The sequence below is a fragment of the Marmota monax genome, unplaced genomic scaffold (genome assembly GCF_021218885.2).
Source record: "Marmota monax isolate L192 unplaced genomic scaffold, Marmota_monax_Labrador192_F-V1.1 WCK01_AAM20220418_F8-fsc00222, whole genome shotgun sequence".
NCBI classification, from domain to species: domain Eukaryota; kingdom Metazoa; phylum Chordata; class Mammalia; order Rodentia; family Sciuridae; genus Marmota; species Marmota monax.
In genome coordinates, this window is record NW_026694968.1 from 2,566,183 (window position 1) to 2,591,136 (window position 24,954).

Below are 24,954 nucleotides of genomic sequence, written 5' to 3' on the forward strand. Positions count from 1 at the left end.
TACAAGAAAAAGCTATGTTCTAAACCACAGAATGACAGTGAAACTCTGAATGGGTATTTTTTTGGAAAGGAGAAAGATTAATCAGTATGACATGTTATTTTTGCACTATGGCACATATAATTTCCCCATTTCTATTAAAATATAATTTAGTTCTATCATCTTCATGGAGCCATTCTTCATCTACCAGGCCTTGATCTTTCTCTCCTCTGATCTATTATATGACATAATATTTAAAGCAATTATGAGATAGTATAAAACATATTATACTGCTATATTTGTATGTATATTAATAAGATTACAAGCAACATGAGAACAAATTTTATATCTTATACTCTATATTCCACATGATTTAAATGTCTCTATGAGGAAGGAGGAGATATTTATGAGGACATAAGAGAGAAGACAGAAGTAAAAAATTATAGGAAGAGTAAAAAAAGGATTAATGGAGGTTGGCTGTTTGCAAGAAAAGAGAGAGAAAGAGAATCCAAAGAAACACATAAGTGAGAGGAAAAATATATAATGCAAAAAAAAATTTTTTTAAATTTTAAAGAAAAAAAAGAATAAACAATAAAACTATAATATAGTATTCAGACATCCCAGTCCTCAATAAACTGATACATGAAAAATTCTTGGTTTCAAAAATGGTAGAAATGTGAGAGAAAAAAAAGAAAAAGCAAACAAGAGAAAAAATCTTGATGAAAAATTGAACAATTGTTTCCATTGGAGTTCAAAAGTTTCTCAGCTTCCCTTTTCAGCAGGTAGATAGAGTTGTCTTGTATATGATACTAGCTCCACCCTCAGGATGGGTGGAGTTGCTAGGGTAAGAGACAATCCTGGAGGTAGAATTCCTGGAGGCAGGGTGTAGGCTTAGGTATGCTCCAGTCTCTTTGCTGGGTGCAATTAGTCTGGAGATTTTAAGTTAGCACAGCTCCAGGACCCAGCAATTGCGGATCCACACTAGAAGCCTGCACCCCAGGAATCTCCTTGGGCTCCACTTATGTGGTATAAGAGCTTGTTCTGAGCCCACTACTTCACCTGAAGACCCCACGATTCCTTTTCTGATTTGGTCTCTGAACTCAAACTCTCTTGCCCCTGCCCTTTCAAATTCCCAGTCAGACACGTCACTGCCAGATTGAAGGAGGAGGGGAAAGCCATGTGGGTTTCCCATGACCAGTATTCCCCTATGTAAACCTCCTCCATGCTTGATTTTCTCCTAGTCACGTAGGTATACTCTCTGACACACCATGTGGGTTTGCCTGGCTTCTTTTTTGAACCAGATTGGGGCTGAGTCTGCCAGTAATTGGCTCCCCTAGTTGTCAGCCCCTGTGCTGTGGCTCAAAATGATTCCTTCCACTGTCATCTATGTACACCACCAGGAGAGAGATGGTGGCTTCTTTCCCATACAAAGATACTGTGCAGCACAGATTACTGTTTTTTCAGGGAGTGACTGTGATCTCTAAACTCTCCATACCCCAACATATCTCAGTCTTCCAGAGAATGGGTGTTCCTTTAGTTCCTTTATTGCTTTACTGAATTCACAGAGGGACTATTCTGGTTTGTGCCTCCAGCCGCTGCTGCTGCTGTGGGGTTAGGGATCTTGACCACTTATTTTATTATATAAGGTCTCCTGAGTCCCTGATCTCTTTTGAGTGTCCAGTATTAAATTCTAGTAAAATTCCCCCAATTCTTGATCATTCACCCACCTTGCTGAAAAAAGCCCCCTGTCTGCTTTTCTTGGTTCATGCCAGAGAGACACAAGGGAAGCAATCCCTCTATTCCAACATCTTCTCACAGATCTCAATAATTTTTAAAATCATAATAGGCTCTAGAGAACAAAAAGTTTGAGTACCATTACATTATATTATGTTATAAAGAAATACTCAATAGAAGTTGATGACAAGCAAAAGTGAGCAGTAATGCACCACATTTCTTTGTTGAAAGGCTTTTACTTTCATTCAAATTTCTCCTAAGCAAACAAAAATCATTCTACAACACTCTTTATACCTACATGCCTTCTCCTGAACTTACTCTATCTTGGTACTTATTTTTCCCTTATAGGAAGGGTTTTTTTTAAAAAAAAAAAAAAAAGGCAGAAGCATTAGGAAGGAAAAATATAATTCCAATTTCCTTTTTCTATACATATTTCTGATTGTACAGAATGCTGACAAAATACTAACTACTGTAACAACTATTAAAATGCTAATAAAAAAAATGTACTGAATGCTTACTATGTACTAGACACTGTTCTCCATGCTTTGTATGTAATACATTCTAAATTACCTACTAATCATATAAAGAAACCAGCAGATCCTAACCAGATTTTTCATTCAGTGGGTCCAGGGTAAGCCTGAAAACCTGTATATTTAACAAGCACTGTGGATGATTCCAATATAATTCCTTCACAATATTTGAGACTCTAATTCACAAATAAAAAGACTCTAATTCTGGGCCTACAATTCTGAAATTAATAGTAATGCAACTCCAGACAAATAATTCATCTCTAGCAATCATATCTAGAATAGATGATTTCTCTAAAGGGCCTTTCATCTCTATCATTTCATGTCACTAATCTCAATTTATAATCCAAATTAGGAATCCTAGAGATATACAAATTTGTGAGAAAAACTCTCACCACCCCTGGGTCAAACCTGGGATTAGGTGGTAGATGGATATAGTTTGTTTGGGAATGAAGGGATAAGCAAAGAAAGAGGCAACTCTCAGATGAATTTACAAATTCTCAAGATTGCAGTAGCATTCAATTACTTACTACCACTTCCAATATTTGGTGGGAATCCCTCTATGGGATAACAAAATAATATAAGAAGGCTGAGAGGAAGGAGGCAGATTACAAAGGAGAAGATGCAAGCCTCAGGCATATTATAAAGGTACAAGGCTATTTGGGAGTAGAGATGGTAGAAGGTAACTTATAAATAAAACATCCTACACATATTTTGCTCATGATAGAAGGAATAATCCATAGTGTAACTGTCAGTTTTTTTGTTTAATATCAAAATTTAAAACAAGTGTTTTTTCATTACATTTTTTAAAATGTGCCCAAGTCTCTTATTCCTTTTTATGCCCTATGATTGGAAGTCAGGATCCAGGTCTGGTGGGACTACATCATGGGAAGAGTGTAAGTTCTTCTCTGTTTTCACAGCCCTCCATTCATATACCTCAATATTTACTATGATACTTAATGTGCTGATATCTCTCTCTCCCTATGGACTGTGAACTCCTCAAAAATAGAATTTATAGGGGCTGGGGTTGTGCTCAGCGGTAGAGTACGCACATAGCACGGGTAAGGTCCTGGGTTCAATCCTCAGCACTACATAAAAATAAATAAAGATATTGTGTCCAACTACAACTAAAAAAAATTAAAAAAAGAGAATTTATGTTTTACTCAGCCATTTTCCCTAGAGCATAGCACTGTACAATGATAGAGATGCTCAATAAGTGATTTCCAAATGAATGACCTTCCAAGGGTCAGACATAATATCTTCCTTCAAGAAATACAACTTGTACTCAGATATCTTCAAAATTGTAGTTACGTAAATTGAAAATATATGAACATACTGTCAAGTCTAAAAATGAGACTTTCAGTTCTTACCTTAATTAGCCACTCTAAAAACGTTGGCCATTTCTTTTCACAACTGTCTCCTTCCTTGGCTTCTACAGTATAGTTAGTTCCTTGTCTTCTTTATGCTTCTATGGTAACCCTTTCTTAGTCTTCCTCAGATCCCCTCAGAGTGATAGTACCTAAAATTCTATCCTTAGTCCTATATTTGACTTCCTCTAAAACTCTTAGGGTTGCCTTGTTTAAATCAGAGTTTCTCAACCTCAGCACAACTAACATTTTAGACCAGTTAATAATTTGTTGTAGGAGGATATCTTGAGCATTAATAGGATGTTTAGCAGCATTCCTAGCCTCCATCCACTAGATGCCAGACATGATACCAATTATGACAACTAAAAATCTCTAATCATTGCCAAATGTCTCCTGGGAGTCAAAATCACCTCTGACTGAGGACCACTGATCTAAACTAACAACTTCAAAACACACACACACACACAGAACTCCCAAATCTGCATCTTTAAATTAATCCTCTCTCTTGAACTCTAAACTCATATCCAGTCACCTATTGACATTCTTTGGATGCTGAATTCAACAAATCTAAATTTTAATTCATCATTGTTTTCCTTAAATTTGTTCCTTTTTCCTATTCATTCTATCTTGATAAATAATACAACCAACACATAATCATCTAACTCAGAAATCCAAAAGCTGTCCTAGGTACATTTTCTCAGTTAGTTCAATGAATTAACAAGCCTCATTTATTCAATCTCTTTAACAGATCTCAATTAGGTCCCTTCTTTTCCATTTCTACTATCACAGACTTAAATCAGGTCTCATCTGGATCACTGCAATAGATTTCTAACTGGCCTCCACTTTCCATCTCATTCTATTACCTTTCCTCCACAATGATGCCAAAGTGATCCTCCTAGAATACAAAAGGGATAGTATCACTGTGACTTTTAATCCATGATCTTTTCTTATAACCTTTGACACAAGACAGCATTCATGAAAGGACCTCTGACTATCTCTCTGCCCTCCCCTCACTTGTGCAACTCACCCACGAACTTCTACCTTGACCATGCAAAACAGTTTGCATTCTGCAGCTTTTAACATCTGCTATTCCCACTGCTTGGGATGCCATCCTCACTTTTCATCCTCACTTCTTTCAACCGACTCCTACCTTACCAACTTTTCAAAGTTTAGCTCAAGAGACACCTCCTCCAAAAAGTCTTCTCAAAGTTCCAGAGAGTTACCAACTCTGGGTTTACAAAGAACCATTCTTATCTTCTATGACAGCTGTTGATGACACTTAAGATCACCCACTGTCTAGTGTGTGTATTATAAGCTCATGAGAACAAGGACCAAATCTTATTTGATCTGATAGCCAAAGAACAAAGAATTTCTCATGCCTACTATCTAGAAGATACTCAATAAATGTTTGTTTAATGAACAAAAATAATGCCTCCTTCATTTTTTATCAAACTGTATATTTTAAAGCTAGATTTAAAATATGCATAGTTTATACTTTTAAAGGCAACCATTTTTATTTAAGCCAGTGCTGATTAAGTTGCAAGTTAAAAGATTTTTTTAAATGCTTTACTTAAAAATGTGTGACAGAGTATACTTTTTTGCCACTGAATCCAAAATTGTTTTTAGTTGTTGATGGGCCTTTATTTTATTTATTTGTTTGTTTGATTATTTATTTATTTATTTATATATGTGGTGCTGAGAATCAAACCCAGTGCCTCCCACATGCTAGGCAAGCCCTCTACCACTGAGCTACAACTCTAGCCCCATGTGATAAACATTTAAATGAAAATAGCCCTAAAGGTTCTTCCAATGCCTATGGTGCCTACTAATATACCCAAACAGAACCATCAGCTTTTCCTTATTACTAAGAGCTAAAGTACCTCAATTTTTCATTATAATTCATACCCAGATGTGACAGAGTACACTTGCTATTTGAGGCTTCTGGATTTAATGTACAATACATACTATCATACTGTACAAACATTTGCTTGAAATAAGAAACCAGATTACAGAAAGATCAAATGACCATCAGTTCAAACTTAGCCACTATTATTAAAGTCCCAATCCCCACAATACTACTATACTTAAAACTGGCCAGTATCACCTATGCAGCATTACTTGTTCCCAAAGAGCACCATTCTTAAAGAAGTAAGGTTTCCAGTTCTAGACTCTGTTGTTACCAAATTTTATATATTAAAAATAAAAAATTATCAGATTGAAAGAATAAAATCAATAAAAACATATACATATATATTTATACATATCTTACTGAAAACAACTTTGAAACTAAACATTTCTAAATATTGCTCAAGTATCCCTCTTAAGTATATACTCCCTTGACAAATAAAATTTTGAAATGTATTGGTTTAATAGATTTGGGGATCATTCCATATTCTCCTAAAAATTCAAGATATCAAAATATAGATAGAATCCTCTATCTTCTTAAGTGCCTGCTGTTGTGTCATAGCATCAATCAATAAAGAAGGTATTCACTGAAATAGCTGTCTGGATTATAGAAGAGTTCAACTTGTCAGCCCCATGTATCAGAGGTGCCACATGTGCCATCCAGACCTTCTTAGACTCACTTGCCCGTCATTGCAGCTGCCACTGTAGCAATCAGCTCTGCATAGGCTATGACCACCTCACAGAGAGGGCTACAGGGCTGCAGCTCACTCAGGCCTATACATTGTGCACTCCTCACCTCCCATTCAGAAACTTCCATGTTAACACAGGGAGGGGACACCATGAAACACAGGTCCCTGGTGGGCACTCACATATACACAACTTGGAAATACAGTTAAGTTATTAACTCCCAAGGTGAGCCTTTGGGCAATGGGAGATGGACACCACTAGATAAATTTTTACTCCTTTCTCCCCAACAGATTGTCTTAGGTATAGTACAAGATTATATAGGCCCAGGCAGTCAAGCAATCTGTCCTATTTAGCAATAGCTAGTTTGAAAACACATTTTCATATTGGCTCTCCCTCCTTTCCTTCTTTACTCCACTTTTCCACTACCTAAAAAATTAAAGTGCATGAGCTCTGCTTTCTGGGGAAGCCAGTTTAAGACACCTATTACCTCAGAAAAGTTTGTGGTTTGTAAACTACAAGGGAGATCCCTATCCCATTAAACTTCAAGCTGCTATTTCTGCTTTCATTTCCTCAACTGAAAACCCTCAGAGGCAGCAGAATAAAACTGAAACCTTATTGTCACTGATTTCTCACTCACTACTTCTCCTAACCTATTACAATACTAATCTCAAGAATAAATACTCTCAAAGAGGACTTAATATTAGTTTCCTTGTACTATTTTAGCCTACCAATAAGGATGGTCTGAGGAAAGAATAATGAGGTATACTGGCCTTTTAGTTCCTTCTCTTTTTCACAGTTGTTCACAGTCCCAGACCTGGAATTCTCAACAATACAGTTTTTCATCATGGTGAAAATTCAGGCCGCAAAGGACCCTATCTATAAGTGGGCAGAACAATACTAAACAATTCAAAACTAAAATATAAAATAAGACTACCATTACCTTAGCATATGGAAACAGCCTGAAAAATTATTTTATTCCATATAATATAATGCTCAACAGTCAAATTAGTAACCATACAGATTTTTTTCCTTTTTCTTTTTTTAAAGCATCAGGGTAAGTGGAGCAATATAAGATAGCTTCTCAAATATATCACAACAATTAACTACTGAGCTAAGATTAGCTCAGTGATAGAACATGGCATACTGTACACAAGGCCCAGGGTCCAATCTCAGCACACACACACACACACACACACAAAAAAAAACCACTACGAAGATAATATATTTAAACTGCCTTATTCAGAAAAAAATCAAATTAAGTTATTTAACACATACAAAGCAGAAAATTATGCAGCAACACACATGAAATGAAACAGAAGTAGTGATGTTATTCATTTATTCAAGTAAGATTTATTGCACGCATGTATATTATATACCAAGCATTAGAGAAACAAACCAAACAAAAAGCCTCCACTCTGTGGATGTTGCATCCTTCAGTAGTTTAAAAATATATAAACAGATAATATCAAAAAAGTCTATCCTTGCAATTGAGAAAAGGAAGTAGAAGAATCAGAAAGACTCCATGGAATAAGAAATGTCAAAACTAAATTCACATCTTCATACATGATTTGGTGTCAACATATCTTATATACAGAGATATGATAAATTGTGGCATAAAGGTGTATTAAGAATTATAATGCAAAAATAATAATAATAATAATAAGAGAGCTCATGTATAATGGCATAATTTGGCGTGAACATACTTTATATACAGAGTTATGAAAAACTGTTCTGTGAATGGATAATTATGATTGTAATGCACTCCATTATTGTCATGTATGTAAAAAATTTAAAAATTTAAAAATTAAATTTAAAAAAAAGAAAATAAATGTTAAAACTAAGTCCTGGCCGGGTGTAGTGGGGTACACCTGTAATCCCAGAGCTTGGGAGGCTGAGGCATGAGAATCACAAGTTCAAAGCCAGCTTCAGCAAAGGTGAGGTGCTAAGCAACTCAGTGAGACCCTGTCTCTAAATAAAATACGAAATAGGGCTAGGGATGTGCTCAGTGGCAGAGTGCCCCTGAGTTCAATACCCAGTACCAAAAAAAAAAAAAAAATGAAAGAAAGAAAAAAGAAACTAAGACCTGATGAGTGGAATGATTACAGTGGGAGCAGAAGAAGTAGAAGGCATTCAAAACAAAGAGAATAAAGCATGTGATGTCTCTGAAATAGCAGAGAGATGGGTATGTTATAGAAGAAGAGTCCCTGTGACTGGTGGTCACTGAGTAACAAAATAAGCTTGAAATACAGACTTTAGAGTTTAGGTGACAGCTAGGACCAGATTATGAAGGACTTTATAATACTGGTGGTATTGGTAACTATTAGTAAAATTGGTAATGATAACATTAAAGATTTTTAATTCTGTCACTTTTCATGAAATGAAAAAGGATAATATAATTTTATGCTACAATTCATAACAACTAGTAGGCTAATAGTTTCCAAAATGAAAATTAGAGAAGGCTAGTAGCTAAACTAAGTCTCCCACTAAAACATCACTATTCTATTTTCTCCAGTTCTGTAACAATTGCCCTTTGAAAGAACAGATTGACTCACTGGGTCAATACCACAGATACTACTGAAGAAACCCTGTACTTTTATGCCTTAATAGATAGATCTATCCAATCTATCTAATGGATAGATATTATCTATCCAATCTTGATGAGCAATATTTCATTTCAATCTAATACCCTGTGTGGATACATATTATATACATAAAATCAGAGAAGGAATCCAAAGGAAAGGGGGAAAGATGTTCTCTTTCATCGATATTTTTTAATTTTTAAAATGCTTTGTAGTATATATAATTTCTCTTCTCTCTAGTTAGCCTCACCAAAAATGAGAAAAATTAAAAGAACTTATAATTGTTAGGTAAACAAAGAATGAGCTTGTGATTCTCTTTATACTCTATTTCTATATATGTGCTTTATTCAAATCTGGGCCATCAAAACTTCTCATGGCTCTTGGTAGAGTATTATTACTTATGCTCTTAGTAGAGTATCATTACTATGCAGTTTCTAATTCATGAATGAATACTCCCTACATTTTACACCCTCAAAATTTATTTTATATCCTACTTTCACCACAATAATTTCCTTCTTAAATGCTTTGCTTTCTGTTAACCAAAAAAAGAAAACAAAGAAAGCAAGCACTATAGGTTTTGTTAAATACCACTAAAAGTACCCAGTAAATTATTAAAGTAACTAAAGATTAACAATATATGACATTATAAAAAACAAAAGCATCATAAGGCAAATAAATAGAAATAGAGTATAAATAAAATCATGAGCTAATCCTCCCAATACCTAACAATTATAAGTTATTTTAATATTTCTCATTGAGGGAAGATATTGGAAATTTGGTAACTTTAAGATTTTGAGGAACAAAGAGTTAGGAAATAAGAAATAAAGATGTTTTGTTTTGTTTTGTTTTGAACCCAAGTCCAGACTGAAAAAGAAAAATGTAAAGTACAAACAGCCTTAACAGGCCATGTTACAAATGTGCTTTCTATTAATCTTTATATCTAAAGGAAAACCCTCAGATCTAACTCAAAAAATTAAGACACATGGGAGAACACCCCTATACTTTTCTGGTGGCAGGTGCTAACCATAAACACAAAAATGTATGATCTTTTTAACATATACATAGATGTATATATCAACCTTATTTGCTGCCAACCTATGAAAAAAAAATGAACAGTTGAACAGGCGATAATGGCTACCAACATAGAAGTTGAACAAGGCATTCTTTCACTGACTTCACTTGCTACAGTCCTGAGCTAAGACAGTCTGTAATAGAGCAATAAAAATCTAAAGAGGCTGGCTATTCTTCATCTCAGGAAGGTCAGAGGAAAAAGGGAAAGGGTCTTACCACACATTAGGTAAGGTATTTAGTTCAAGCATATTCAATGAACTATACAAGAAATGACAAAATAGAGAGATGCATAGACTTTTGCTTTGATAAACTAAACTGAGGAGACTCTCCAAAGAATATAAACCTTGTTTCAGATATTGCAAAGGTTAAAGTGTCGAAAGCCTGAGCAAAATAACTTTTTTTTAAGATTTCTTTAACCCCTGATTATGTTAACATCATCTTGACTTAATATTCCAGGTATAACAGGATGAAAAGAGAATCCAGAAAAGCAAAGAAAAGTCATTTTGTAACATTATGATTATGGAATATATCTCAGAATCTTCCCCCAAAATTTTGATGATTTACTGATGTATTTCTTTTCTAATGATCCTTTCTACCTCATTCTCTTCTTACTTTTTCTACAGTCTTCTGGTTTCTATGCTCATTATTTTATTCGGCATTGCTATCTCAAAGACATTTAAAAATGTACTGTTTCCAAATTTAGTGATATCTTCTTGGAACTTAATGTTTCTGGCCACGTTTAGCATTGACTATTATTCATTGAAGCAATATCACAGTTTCAATTTAGTTCTAGAGTTTAGTAGTCTTTTAGGGGAGCAGCTTCCAAATATCTTATTTCCAGGTATGTTCGTATCCCAGGTTATAAGCCTGCATTTGCAGCTGTCTGCCAGATACCTCTATGTACCACTAGTATTTCAGTCAGTATGTCTAAAAGAACATCAGCTGTCTGTTTATGCATTGTGGATTTATATTAATGGCATTAGTATTCTGGTCCTTGGAGCTTAAAACCTCTTTGAGCTTAAAACCTCTTTGACTCTTTGGTTTTATTTTGTATTTAATAGCCAGTCATCTTTCCCCCCTTCCTTGTGTTACTCATAGTCTCTTATATATCTATCCCATCACTTCTTACCATCACCACTGTACATCACAAGTACATCACGTAAAATAGCATCAGATAAAATCAAAGTGTCCATAGGACAATGACCAAAAGAAGCAAATCCTAAATCAGAAGCTTTAGAAGCTCCAAACACTGGATTAAAATGTGCCCAAGCATATCAAAAACTTCACCAACATCCCTAAATCTCTTCTCTGACAGGAAACAATGTTGTAAATTCAGGAATAACTAGAGTTGATTCTCATCCTGTACACACTAAAATTACCTTTAAGAACTCTTAGTCCCTTCCTCATAAACTCCAGAGACAGATGCTATTATACTAGGTCATTTGCTGATGCTGATTTCCTACAAATTCTCACAAGGCCACATACTATGCATTCCTAAATCTGAAAAAAAAAAAAAAGCTAAATTCCTTAAAGCATAAAACTGTAATATGAGTGCAAAATTACTATCTCCCAACAATAGAAAGGACATGTGGATCCCACTCAAAAAAGTCTCACATTTCATCATTAATAATCACTGTGTCATCCCCAATAAAACTGCTTGACATCCCTATTTTAGTAAGCTCTCTTAACAAGGTCTCAAAATTTTCCTACTTTATTAGCTCCGTACTTCAAAAGACACTCTTCAGTAAAACTTAGTAACAAATTCACAAGTATACTTAAAGGGACATTATCACAAAACTATGAAAGAAAGCAGAGATTTCTACCAGTAAATCATTTTAGAAAGCTTAATGTTATGGTTTGGATGTGAGGTGTCTCCCAAAAGCTCACGTGTGAGACAATGCAAGAAGGTTCAGAGGAGAAATGACTGGGTTGTGAGATCTTAACCCAATTAGTAAACTAATACCTGATAGGGATTAACTGAGTGATAACTGAAGTGGTAGGGTGTGGCTTGAAGAGGTGGGAATTGGGGGCATGCCTTTGAGGTATATATTTGTATCCAGCAAGTGGAGATCTCTCTCTGCTTTCTGATCATCATGTGAACTGCTTCCCTCTGCCACACTCTTCTGCCATGATATTCAGCCTCATCTTGAGCCCCGAGGAATGGAGTCTGCTGTCCATGGATTGAGACCTCTGAAACATGAGACCCCAAATAAAATCTTCCTCCTCTACAATTGTGCTGGTCAGAACTTTTAGTTGCAGCAATGAAAAAGCTGACTAAAACACTTAGTGAAAGCCCTCAACCTGGTCATAATAAAGACTATTACATTGGTGGAATGAAGCAATACATCTGAGTATAACTATTATTTAATATTCATTTGCCATTTCAACTGAAAACTTTCTAGTCAATTAATTATAAGGATTATAGTTCAGTTACAAGATAACACAAAATTTGAATATTATATGACTTTGAAATTTTAAATAGAAAGAACTGGCATTTGTTCTTTCGTTTTCAAAAGGGGAAGGGGATTATATTCAGGTTTAGATGCTAGTTTTTCCAACCACACATAGATTTTATTTTAAATTCTATTAGGTTCCCAAAGCAACTGGTCGTGTGCAGTTAATACAATGTCAAATAGTTTATGTTTTTCTATAATAATATCCTTTCTACAAACTTCTGGACCTCCCATTACCAAAATTTTGTATGCTAACAGAAAAATCACTACTGTCATTTTAAAGCTGATAGAAACATTCTCCGGCTAAGGAATGCAAAAGTAGTATAAACTTAAATTTCTTCTCCAATCACTAAATTCATTTTGCTAAAATCAGATATAAAATCTCTCTTGATAATCAAGGCTAAAATGTCATAATCGTAAAATATATGTTCTCCAAAATTTTCTAATTGTTCTACAACTTCCTCAAATAGAGAAAAGAATGTGAATAAACGTAAGAGCCATCAACCCTACCATGGAGTTTTAAAATAAACAAATTGATGAAAACTGCATTACCATAATCTATTTAAATAATGAAGAGAAACAGACAATGCTGAAGTCCTACTCCCTCTAAGGTTGTCCAGCTCAGTCCAAGAACAGAAGAATGCCTAAAAGCTGGTCTATCTCCCTAAAACCTGAACTGCTGAAAACAAGTCATTCACAGATTTTCTTTATTGTAAATTAGGTAATTTTTACATTGCATTGTGTTTTCTGGAATAGAGAGTGTAACAGGATAAATTAACATGATAAAATGAAAAATGTCAAAATGATGCCAATTAGTATAATAGCAGCAGGTTTTCTTAAGGTTCAAAAATAATTCATAAGTTGAGTTTTCAAAAATCCACATTCTTTTGAGTGAATGCCTAAATCATTCAATTTATTTCCTGAGGAACTTAAGATCAGCTTGTCAGCACAAAAAAGGTTCCCCCCCCCCATGCTTTCCAAGATTTCCAGTATCTCATCTTTACCAGAAAGCCTACTTAATGGCAGCCAATTTGCAAACATCAAATTTAAGATTAAAGCTTCAGTAAAACAAGAAGAAAGAAATTAAAGTTCACTTCAAGTACTTACGTTGGCATAGACTGAACAGACTACTTAAGAAAAGGCTGACACTGAGGCTCTGTTCTGCCATCACTCATGGCTGCATGCACCAGTTCTCACATCACTTTAATCAAGAGCCAGGCATAAGGACTCTATCATTTATAGTACACAAATTCATTACTCCTTTGTGAAAGTTTGTCAACTTGGCTCATGTCATGTATTTGCAAACTAAGTATGTGTTGCACTAAAAGCCAAGGACAAAGAAACTAGAATAACAGCTTTTTAAATATATATTTTCATGAAACAAGAAAACAACTGCTAAAGTTAATTTTAGTCACTAGATCTTTAAGCTTTCTTCAGAATGTTACAGAGAACTTTACTTTCTCATACTGAATTATCCACATTTTAACATTATAATTTACTCCACAAATAAACCACAAACAAATGCACCGAAAATAGCAGACAATGTCTAAATAACTTTTAATAACAACAAAAATAATACTTCTATTACATAGATAATCCAATAAATATCCATAAGTAAATGTGATCATTTTGTCCCTGACTCATAGAAAATAAGAAGCCCAATATGAAACCAAAAAAAATTATTCAACTGTATCCTCTTATTATGATTACAAATCAATTTTATTAAACCAATTTGACATAAAATAATTTTTCAAGAAAAATTAACAGCTTTTCCAATTTTTCATTTTTTTTGATCATAGAATTTTCTTATTCTTAAAATTTATATTTGATAGCCTTACAAGAAAATGTAATAACAAAAACAGTAAATATAAAAGATTTGTTCAAAAAATTACTTCTTCCTCTTGATGGCACCAGTGTTTAGGGCTTCTGTGAAAATGCTTTAGGAAAAATCTGATAAAAATCTGTTTGAAGAAAATAATTTTCATCTGTCCTAACCCAAATATATTTTCTATTCAAATATTTCCAATACATCCACACATTTAATGGAAAGAGACTGATGAAAATCTATCATATTTGATCATTTACTATGTGCCAGAACTTACCAAATACATTACACTTATATTAATTCTCATAGCAATTGTTAGCCTATTTTATACATAGGGAGTCAAGGTATTAAAAGACTAAACAATTTACTCATAGATACACAGTCAGTGCCAGAGCTGAGATGCAAACCCAGATAGTGTGGTAGCATATCTGATTTCTAAATCACTATACTATATGATGTATAATGTACACTTGGCATCTGGCACAGTTATGACACTTAGAAGATACTATATAAAAGTCCAAGTCTTATCATAATATTTATCTCTTCTTACTTACTTTGTGATAATTCTGGATTTCCTTTCAGATTCATCATTTTTGGAATTGAAGGACCATACACATCTACATCTAACAAACCAATGGCCTTTGACTGTAAGAAAAAAGAATTTACCATAAGATTATTCCCATTCTTCATTAAAGATAAAGCATACAGTAATAAGTCAGACTACGGAAAAGAAAATTTGTAAAATATTTCAAAATCATAACCTAAACATTCAAAGCAACATTAAGTGAAAGCATAAATTGCTAAGGGTATACATTTTGATTTACTAATATCTTCTGGATAACTGTCTAGAAAAATCCAGTCCACATGTTTATGTTTTGTAGTTTAGGTCTCCCATCTACTCCATAAGCTTTACGTTTTGTAGTAAGTCTCCCATACAGCTGCAAGACGATTAAGACTTTTTGATCTAAGCATGACTTTGAGAACTAAGAAGTAACATGCAAACAAAGCTAAAATAATGATTTACTATGGCAACAAAATCCCAAGAAGATGGAGCTTTAACTTTTGGAAAATCCATCTAACACATCAAAGAATATAAAATGAAAAAAAGATCATGGAAACAAGACCTTCACAAAGTAAGTGAGAAATTTCTAATGCAGATCTGGCATAAAAGAAATACAGTGCTAACAAGGATATTAGCCAACATAACAGAGATAACCTCTTACATATAAGAAACAGTCAAACATGACTGTTTATGAATCTGGAGGATTCATAAACAACTAAAAACTGTTTTGTTTGATAACCTATCCAGGTGCCAAAGATATCTTTACTTGTCTCTGCTAGCTGCCAGTTAATCAGCAGCTTAATCAAGGAACAGAAAACAAAATTCATTATTCCAAAATAAGTATTTCTTGTTTTCCCTCTCCCCAAAATCAATCTATTATCAGTCTTTCTCATCCACAAGAAACCATATGCTAATACTAACTATATATTTCACCAAGTCTCACAATTCTCCTCCTACTCTCTACATATCCTGCCAAGATAAAACTCTGAACCTCTTAGCAAAAAAATTTTTTTAATTTTATTGTGCATATCAATTATACATAATAGGGGATTTAATTGTGGCATATTCATACAAACATATAACATAATTTGATAATCAATTTCATGCCCCAGTACCTCCCCTGGCTCACTTTTCCTCTCCCTAGCCCCCTCCTTCCCTTCCTCTACCCTAATGGTCTCCCTCCTATTTTCATGATATCTCCCACCCTCTTTTTTCTTTTTTTCTCTCTAGTTTCCACATGAGAGAAACATATGGCACTTTTCTGAGTCTGGATTATTTCACTTAATGTAATGCTCCCCAGTTCCATCCATTTTCCTGCAAATGACATAATTTCGTTCTTTTTTGGCTAAATAAAACTCCATTGTGTATATATACCACATTTTTTATTCATTCATCTGCTGACAGACACTTAGGCTGTCTATAACTTAGCTATTTTGAATTGTGCTACAATAAATGTATCATGCATTTAGAGATACACAGGTTATCTCTAAAGTATGCTGTCTTTAGTTCTTACGGATAGATATTGAGGAGTGGTATACAGCTAGATCATATGTGAGTTTCATTTTTAGTTGTCTGAAGAACCTCCATTCTGATGTCCATAATAGCTATACCAATTTACATTCCCACCAACAGTGTACAGGGGTTCCCTTTTCCTGCATCCTTTGCCATCTTTATTGCTATTTGTGTTCTTGATGACTGTCACTCTGACTGGAATGAGAAGAAATCTCAATGTAGTTTTTGATTAGCATTTTCCTGATGGTTGGAGATGTTGAATTTTTTTTTTTTTTTTAGATAATTGGGCATGTAGGGTTTGTCAGGATGAACCCAACTACTATGTGTAACCATTAAGCTCTAATTTTAAAAAATAATAAGTTTTGGTCATTTGTACTTCTTGTTTTGAGAAGTATGTTTAATTCATTTCTCAGCAAATTTTTAAAAAAACTGAAACAATCCCTTGTCTTTCATGTTATCTAACTATTTAAAGGCACAAAATTATTTTTTAAACTTTGTTGTCTGTTCCTATAAATACATAAGGTAAATTCAACATTTACCTTTCTAACTTTACACTGATACAACTTGCAATTCTAAAAAAAAAAAAAAAAAAATAGTTTCTCTGTGTGACTCAGTGTCCTCATAGGAAAAAAATGGTACTGATACTTGTCTATATCAAAATCTTGGTTCACTATAAAATAATGAGAAAATAGGAAATATACTAAATATGAATGGTAGTTTATAAAATTTAGGTCTAATGCCTTTAGATACTTGCTTTTAAAAGGTTGGAACATTTTATGAGAAATGCTGACATATTTACTAAACAAGATAATTTAATTGGATTAAAACAGAATTAAATTTACTATGAATTATAAGATTTCAAATGAGGAACCTAAAACTTTTTAAAATATGGCAAATTGTTAACACTATTACCTAAAGGTCTACTGATACTGTATCAACCTAGAATTTTGTATCTTTTCTGTGATATCTACAACTAAAAACTACCACAAAATAATAATAAATAGTAATAGAAACAAAAGTATTTTAAGATAATTTTTCCTTCTTCTCTTATTTATATCAATGTTGATTTTACCATTACTCGAAGGGATTAAGTCCAAAGTTTCAAATTGCTCTTCTAACAAGAGCTATCAAGTAAAATAACTTAGCTTTTTTTTCTTTTTTTTATAGATGGACACAATACCTTTATTTTATTTATTTACCTTTATGTGGTGCTGAGGATCGAACCAAGTGCCTTACACATAGCAGGCAGGCACTCTGCCACTGAGCCACAACCCCAACCCTAACTTAGCATTTTAAGTTCATTTTTTCATAAAATAATAACCAAGAGTTCTAACTAATATGACTGTCAGTTTCATCATCACTAGATCTTCAAGTTGCCATTAAAATCTTAGGGATAATCTATCATTTATCCTGCCTTCTAGAAGAAAATCAGACATGCCTAAAGGTGAATCCTTAGTTCCATGGTCTAAGAAAAAAACTAAAGACCTGCCCTAATATTTGCTATAAAAGGAATGAATTTTATATATATTACCCGGACGGCTGCCAATATACATTATCATACAAAAATTAAGGAGGAGAGGGAGACCCCAAGATTTTAGGGTTCCTCTGCTTCCTAGAAAATGGAGCTAATAATAATAGAGAATATTCTGTTTGAGGCTCTCTGCAAATTCTCTCTAGGAATAATTTCCCAAATTTAGTTCCAATGCTTATATATATCAAAAAGGAAACAGAGGAGAAGAAAATATGAAGACGGGGAGAAGGAGAGGAGAGGAAAGAAAGGAGGAAGAGAGTATGAAGAGAAATTGATCAGCAATGTTATATCGAGACCCTGGATAAACTGGGTCCGCAGCTAGTTCAGACAAATCAGAAACTAAAAACATACCACTTTAAATCACCCAAACATCAAGACTTTCCCTGATTATATCTCCCCATTGCCTAAATTCTTTCTGGTTGCCAAACACTAATCTAAGCATTCTATTTACATTTCCTAAATACTCCTTATAGCAACACTGCAAGGTGGTATCATACCTACTTATGGATGAGCAAGCTAGAAATTAATATTAACACTCATAATAACTACGCTTGTTTTATGTATTCTTTCTTAGGATGAGGCAGAATAGGGAATTATTAAACATGAAAATATTAAACTTTTTAACCTCCACCAGAACTTTAATGCAATCTGACTACAAAAGACCTAAATATAGAGCAAAATGTTTCTTAAAGGATCAACTAATAAATATTTCAAGCCTTGAAGATCATATGATACCTACACCAACTACTCAATGCCACCACTGTAGCATCAAAGCAGCTGTAAACAATACATAAATGAATCAGCATGGCTGTGTTCCAAAAAACTTTACAAAAACAGGCAAGTTACTCAATTACCCAAATAGCCATCTCTTTTAGTGTGAGAGGAGCTATCTCAGTAAAAATTTACTTCTTCATCCTTAACTGGATAATTTTTTTAAATAAGCAATGGTATACTTTTCAGACTGTTTCCCAGGAACTAAGTATGTCTTACTCAGATTTTATATATAATGAATAAAATCATCACCCAACACCAATGGTATTAAGTAATATTGTACTTATAATTGGCACAGCTGGATGTGAGGGTGATCTGGCTGCAACATCTGTCACCCCATTGATTGCCAGAGTTGATTCAGCTGGCCTGGCTGGCTAGGCAGGTGTCTCCGTCCTCCCTTGCCACTCCCTGTGTGTCCACCCTGAAGTAGTGCGCTAGGTCTAAAAGGATGAAGACCTTCCCTGTTAAGGGAGGACCATTCTTTAGTCCACGTAGCTGCACTCTCCTGCTATAACCTCCACACAAGTTCTCAAGAATTGGCACAGCAACTGGACCAATACAATCACATTGCTATAAAAATAATCTTAAACAGATTTTCAAGTCTAGAATCCAATCATGTTCAGAAGCTGCCAAATGCACTTCATTTGTTCGTCATAATTTACCCCATTATTTTTAAATAAGTGCCTATTTTAAGTGTATAAATAGTCTTCCAATTTAAACTTCCAAACAGTTTTACACTATAGGAAAACAAATGTACACGGTAGAAGACTATAAATAAATATATGCAGCTGGATATTTAACTAGCTTAGTTTTTGAATTCTTTCCACCTCACTTTTCCCATAGTAATTATATTTAGCCAAGAAAGTTTCAATTAGAAATTTTTATCTTTAATTTCATCCAGGCTCAAAAGAATAATCACCACAAAAGCCTTACAAATACACAACAAATAAAAGAAAATTTTTATTAGCAAAAATAACTATAAACTTACTATTACAAAATGTGACTGTCATCTTTAATGACAGCAATGTTATATCATAAACTTAGCCTAATATGTTGGTGTCTAACAATATGCTCTTTTTCTGACTACCAAGCGGTACTCAAAACCCAACAGGTTACATAAAACAAGACAGATCAAACTCCAAGACACCATTTAGAGTTTTAGATTTGTTGCTTTATAATTTATAACACCCTGTGAAAGCTGTAAAAGGTGGCAGAATTATTCAGAATGATTATACTGTTTCATTACTACTGCATGAAAGCTGCAATTTGAGAGCCTACAAGTCTTCTTTTTTTGTGTCGGATTTCAAAGAAACCAACAACAGTTTTGATACTGCTTTGTTCTTCCAACAGAATTTATCCTAAAGAAGACTGTAAAGCTTCATGACATGTTCCTTTTATCCCTGTCGTCTGCTAATAGAACCCATCAAAACAACATCTTAGAGCACTCCCACCCAATTATTTCTAAATAAATATTCTTTGAGACCTACCTAAAGGTTGTCCTTTCCATAGAAATACCCACCTAAGATTCCCATGAGTCCTCAAATGTTATATTCTATTTAATCTTGGACTGGCAATTGGTATTTATTCAATTTAGAGTTGATTCAAGACTTTCTTCTCTTTATGCCTTTCTTCACGTCAAGCTGTCATTCATAAGAATTTCACTCTCTTAGTAGAGGAAAAACATGTTTCCTAATTCTATTAGCTAGGATTAAATAAGGATCTGATTGTCAGAAGAACTAATGGTTGAACAAATTGATAAGAGAACAATCTCCTACTGTTTATCAAAGGACTGTCTAAATCTTCAAGTTCACTCAGGAAAGAAAGAAGAATGAGGGCAGCATAAAGGGAAAAGTTCACCAGCCTGGTTAGAACACAACTACAGATAAGCCCATGAAAAGTACTCAAAAAGAATAAATGGAAGAAAAATAATAGATGCTAAGTTAAAATTTTATTTTAGAGAAGAAAGAAGTCGAAGAGGTCACCTTAATCTTCTGTTCACTTTTTAGTGATAAAGAAACTGAGGCCAAGAGATACAGCCACAGCTGAGCCCAGGACCCAATTCTTTCTCCAACTTACCATAAACCCTGAACACTAACAATCATCAGCCACTTGTCTTTATCTCTTATATCATCTCCTATCCTCCACCATTCATTCCAATCCAGACACAGTGCTTTTCTACAGTTTCTTAAACATGCCAGGCACACTTCTACCTTAGGATCGTGCAGTTGCTATTGCTTTCGCCTGGAATCTAAAACCCACCTACCCAACCCTCCCACCTTCCATTTCATTGCCATATCCACAGGTGTTTCACTCACTTCCTTCAAGAACTAAACATAATCATGTAAGAAGGCTTCACTGGCCGCTCTAAAATTGCAATCCCCTCCCCCCATATTAAGACATCTCCTATTCTCCTTGCCAGTTTTTCTTTCTTCTTAGTATCTGTATCAGTATTCGACATACTATACATTTACTTATTTGTTTGTTTAGTGTTTCTCCCACTAAAATGTAAATTCCAGGAAGGTAGGGGGTTTTGTGTGTTTTGTTCATATACACAGAACTAGAAAAGTAAGCACTTATGAATCCTTATTCCATCCTAAAAATTCTGATTCATTAGGTTTGAGCCGGGGTCCAACAAACTGCATGTGCAAAACTCTAGGATATAAGGTGACCAGAATGTGAAAAACAGAAATGCAGATAATAGAAGAAAGATATGACAATGTGCTCTACGAGCCTAAGTCTTGGGACCAGCAGAATCACAGCAATAATAATATATAGTTATCAAAAATAACTTTGATGAGATTCTATTTTAAATGTTTTTTTAAAAAGGCAGTGAGCATTCTGCCATATGATTGAAAGAATAGTCAAGAAACCTATGTATACAAAATATTACTCATTGTTTATCTACAATTCAAATTTAAAAGGCATCCTATATTTTCATTTGCTAAATCTAGAAATGCTACCCCAGCATCTCTTCTGAACAGAGCAGCCAGAATGATTCAGTTAAAACATAAGTCATATTATGTTGTTCTACTTAACACCCTTCATTGCCACCACTCCCTCATCTCATTCATGTGAAAGCCAAAGTCCTCACAACACTTATCCACTAGACCCCAGATCATCTAGCCAGTTTCCCACCAACTTCCTGCCTCCTCATTGTATTAATTTTCATCATCTATTACTCCATTCTACTTCTCCCTTCAGAAGTCACATTGCCCTTCTTCCTAATAAATAGTAAGCTAGGCATCTTCATACTTATTGGACTTTGTACTGGCTATGCCCTCTCCCCAACACACTCTTCCCCTAGATAGTCACACTGCATATTCTCATCTCCTTCAAGTCTCTGCTCAAATGTCATCTTTTCAATAGTTTACCCTATTTTAAATTACAAACCCACAATCATTCTCAAGTACTCCCTCTTCCCCTAATCCCAGGCTATCACCTTTGACATACTATTTAACTTAATTATGACAGAAATTATCTATTTGCTATAAGCTTCATAAGGACAGGGATAGTCCCAAGCACCTAGAATAGTAAGAAGTAAATAAATATTTGCTGAATGAGTGAATGAATGAACAAACTACCATTTGTTCCTCTGAAGAATATCAGGATTGGCTACTATACAATCCCTAAGGCCCCACTTAAGCTTTAACATTCTATGCTTTCAGGAAATTGACTCTCCTAATTACTTCCATACTAATATGCAAAGTTATAGGACTCAGATAATATATATAAGCTTAAACATGTTCTGGTATTAAAGAAGAAGGTCTTAAGATTTTGCAGAAAATAATACACAATAAATCTCCAATTTTCTTTTGATTTCAACTCCAGAAAAATGGAACTTCATGGAAGAAAATCTAGTGCAAACAATGGTTATGGTAGGCTAGTACATGAAATATGATAAAATAGATACATTGTTTAAAACTTTTAAAACTAAAGCCATATCATTGCATGAAAACTGTTAATCAAACCACTGGAGATGTAGTTCAGTGGTAGAGAGCTTAATCCAGTGTGCAAGGCTCTGCTGAGCTCAATCCACAGTATCACAAAGGGTTTCATATATGAAAGGGATACACAGAAGTTTTATTGTTTAATTTGTGTGTGTGTGTATGTGTGTGTGTGTGTTTGTGTTTTCCTTTCAAGGGCAGGATCAGCAACAATCATCTACAATAAGAAGAAATCTAATTTTGTACTTGGAATGGAACCACCACTTGACCCACTTATCCTACTCCTCAGGTATATAGCCAAAGGATTTAAAATCAGCATACTACAGTGATGCAGTCACATCAACATTTACAGCAGCTCAATTCACAGTAGCTAAGCTACGGAACCAACGAAGGTGCCCTTCAACAGAGGAATGATAAAGAAAAAGTGATATATACAAAGAATGGAATATAACTCAGCCATAAAGAAGAATGAAATTATGGCATTTGTCGATACATAGATGGATCTAGAAACTATTATGCTAAGTGAAATAAGTCAATCTCAAAAAAAAAACAAAGGCCGAATGTTCTCTTTAATATGCAGAGATACAATAAGGGGAGGGGGAAGGAAGAATAGAAGTTTGTAGGGCATGATGTAACATGTGGGTCATGTTGCATCAGAAAAGAGGAAACCTAACTTGCTGGCTACTACCCGCTTCCCGGTCCTGGGGCCGCACATGGCTAGGATGGCGCCTGGCGATCAGCCAGAAGGCATTACCGTGGGTTGTGACAAAAAATCGGACCACCTCTAGGAGAGGCACAGAACCCTTCTGCCCTCGTGGACAGCTCGTGTCACCCATTACTGCCTGTAGGATGGGTGTACATGTGAACTCTCTCCACCTTGTTGACCTTTATCCTGATTGGCTCCTGTACATTATATTAGCTGTGTGTGTTTTCTCAGTAAACAAGCTCCTGCTTTGACTGGTCTCCCTGAAGCATCTGATTATCCTCTGGCAAGGGAGGGCTGGGTGCGGGCGGTCAGACGGCCCTCTCCTTTCTTGGCTCGTCCTGGTCGGGCGTGCTCTCCCCATCTCTCCCACAGGTCGGGAGGGAACGAAGGCTAAAAACCCTGACATCTGGCGCCCGAACAGGGACATGAAGAAGTCAGTTCACCAAAAGTAAAAGTATCGGCAAGCCAAGCCAAGCGAGTTCTGAGGTAAGGGTCTCCCTGAAGAGATGGAGCAATCTCACACTAGGCATAATGACCCAGCTCTTAAAGTGCTGAGATTCATGCTCAAAAGCCGAGGTTTAGAGATCTCGGATGCCCAGGCCAAAAAGGTCTGGGAAACCTTGACACAGGCTGCGCCCTGTTTGGTGGCTACCAATCTTTTTGATTGGGCCACCTGGGACTGCGCAGAACAATTGGTAAGGAAGAGGGAGATTAACCTGGGAGAGGACCCCCCCTCTGGGGGTCTACCTGACCCTATCTGCCCTCGAAGCCTGTTTCTCCCCTGGCCCCTCAAAAGGAACATCTAAGGGCGGCAAAGACCCTTTTAAGACACCTACTCCTCCTACCACTACCTCAAAGGGCGACCTGGCTTGGGAAACCCTTATTGAGGAGCGACTTGGGTCACAGCGAGTCAGTCCTCTCGCTGCCCAGGAGGAGAAGGGCTTAAAGCCTCACTCTGACCAAGGCCTCCTAGACCCTTTTGATCCTTGGCCTGGTCCTCTGAATTCCGCACCAAGTGCTCCTGTCCCGCAACACATGGTAGACAGCCGGGATGGGGAGCAGCCTCCACCATGTCACCCCTCCCCTGAAGAAATTCTCTACCATCTTGTGCAAATCCGGAAAAGCCAGTTAAGCCGCCATCTTGTAAGACCAGCAATGACTTATCCCCATCGTGTATGGCTTTCCCGGTAAATACTAACCCTGGGGGTAATAGTCTGGACTTTTGGTATTCCTGGGAGGCCCACAATTTGAAAGAACTCAAAAAGGCCATCTCCGAGGATGGACCTAATTCACCATGGGCCGAAACCATCCTCCAGGGTCTGGCCCACCAACAGTGTACCACCCAAGGCTGGAAAAACTTAACCAAGACTGTGCTTCCTGGTCCCCTGTACCTGAAATGGTGTGTTTTTTAATGAGGAGTGCCATGCTCAGGCTGAGAGGAATCAAGCTGTTAATCCCCCAGTTCCTGTAACTTATGGGATGCTGTCGGGGTCCAGTGATCAATTTTCCACAGGCCTTCAGCAGGCTGCTCTCCCTGCCCCCTACCAGGAGCAGGTATGGGCTTTAGGATTGGCAGCATGGAAAAAGTTGAAGGAAGACCCCTCAAAGCCCCCAGTAGCAGAAATTACTCAGAGGGCTACCGAGGATCTTGCCACCTTCATCGAGAGGGTGGAAAAGAGCCTCCAAAGGAAATTCCCCCCAGGGCCCCTTCAGGACCAGTTTGTCAAGATGCTGGTTTGGGAGGGGATGACGGCAGACCACAAACTAGCCTATGATGGGGTGAAAGATCTATGGGGAGGTGGAT

The 24,954-nt window shown here is 35.7% G+C and overlaps 1 protein-coding gene across 1 annotated transcript in view; it reads right to left on the bottom strand.

Moving 5' to 3' along the window:
* The window catches only part of LOC124081270 (iron-sulfur protein NUBPL), a 177,825-nt gene that overhangs the window by 149,903 nt on the left and 2,968 nt on the right, over positions 1-24,954 (bottom strand). The window contains exon 2 of the mRNA XM_046427486.2: positions 14,679-14,769. Within this exon, the coding sequence (XP_046283442.1) occupies positions 14,679-14,769 (91 nt within the window). The remainder of the gene's footprint in view (positions 1-14,678; positions 14,770-24,954) is intronic.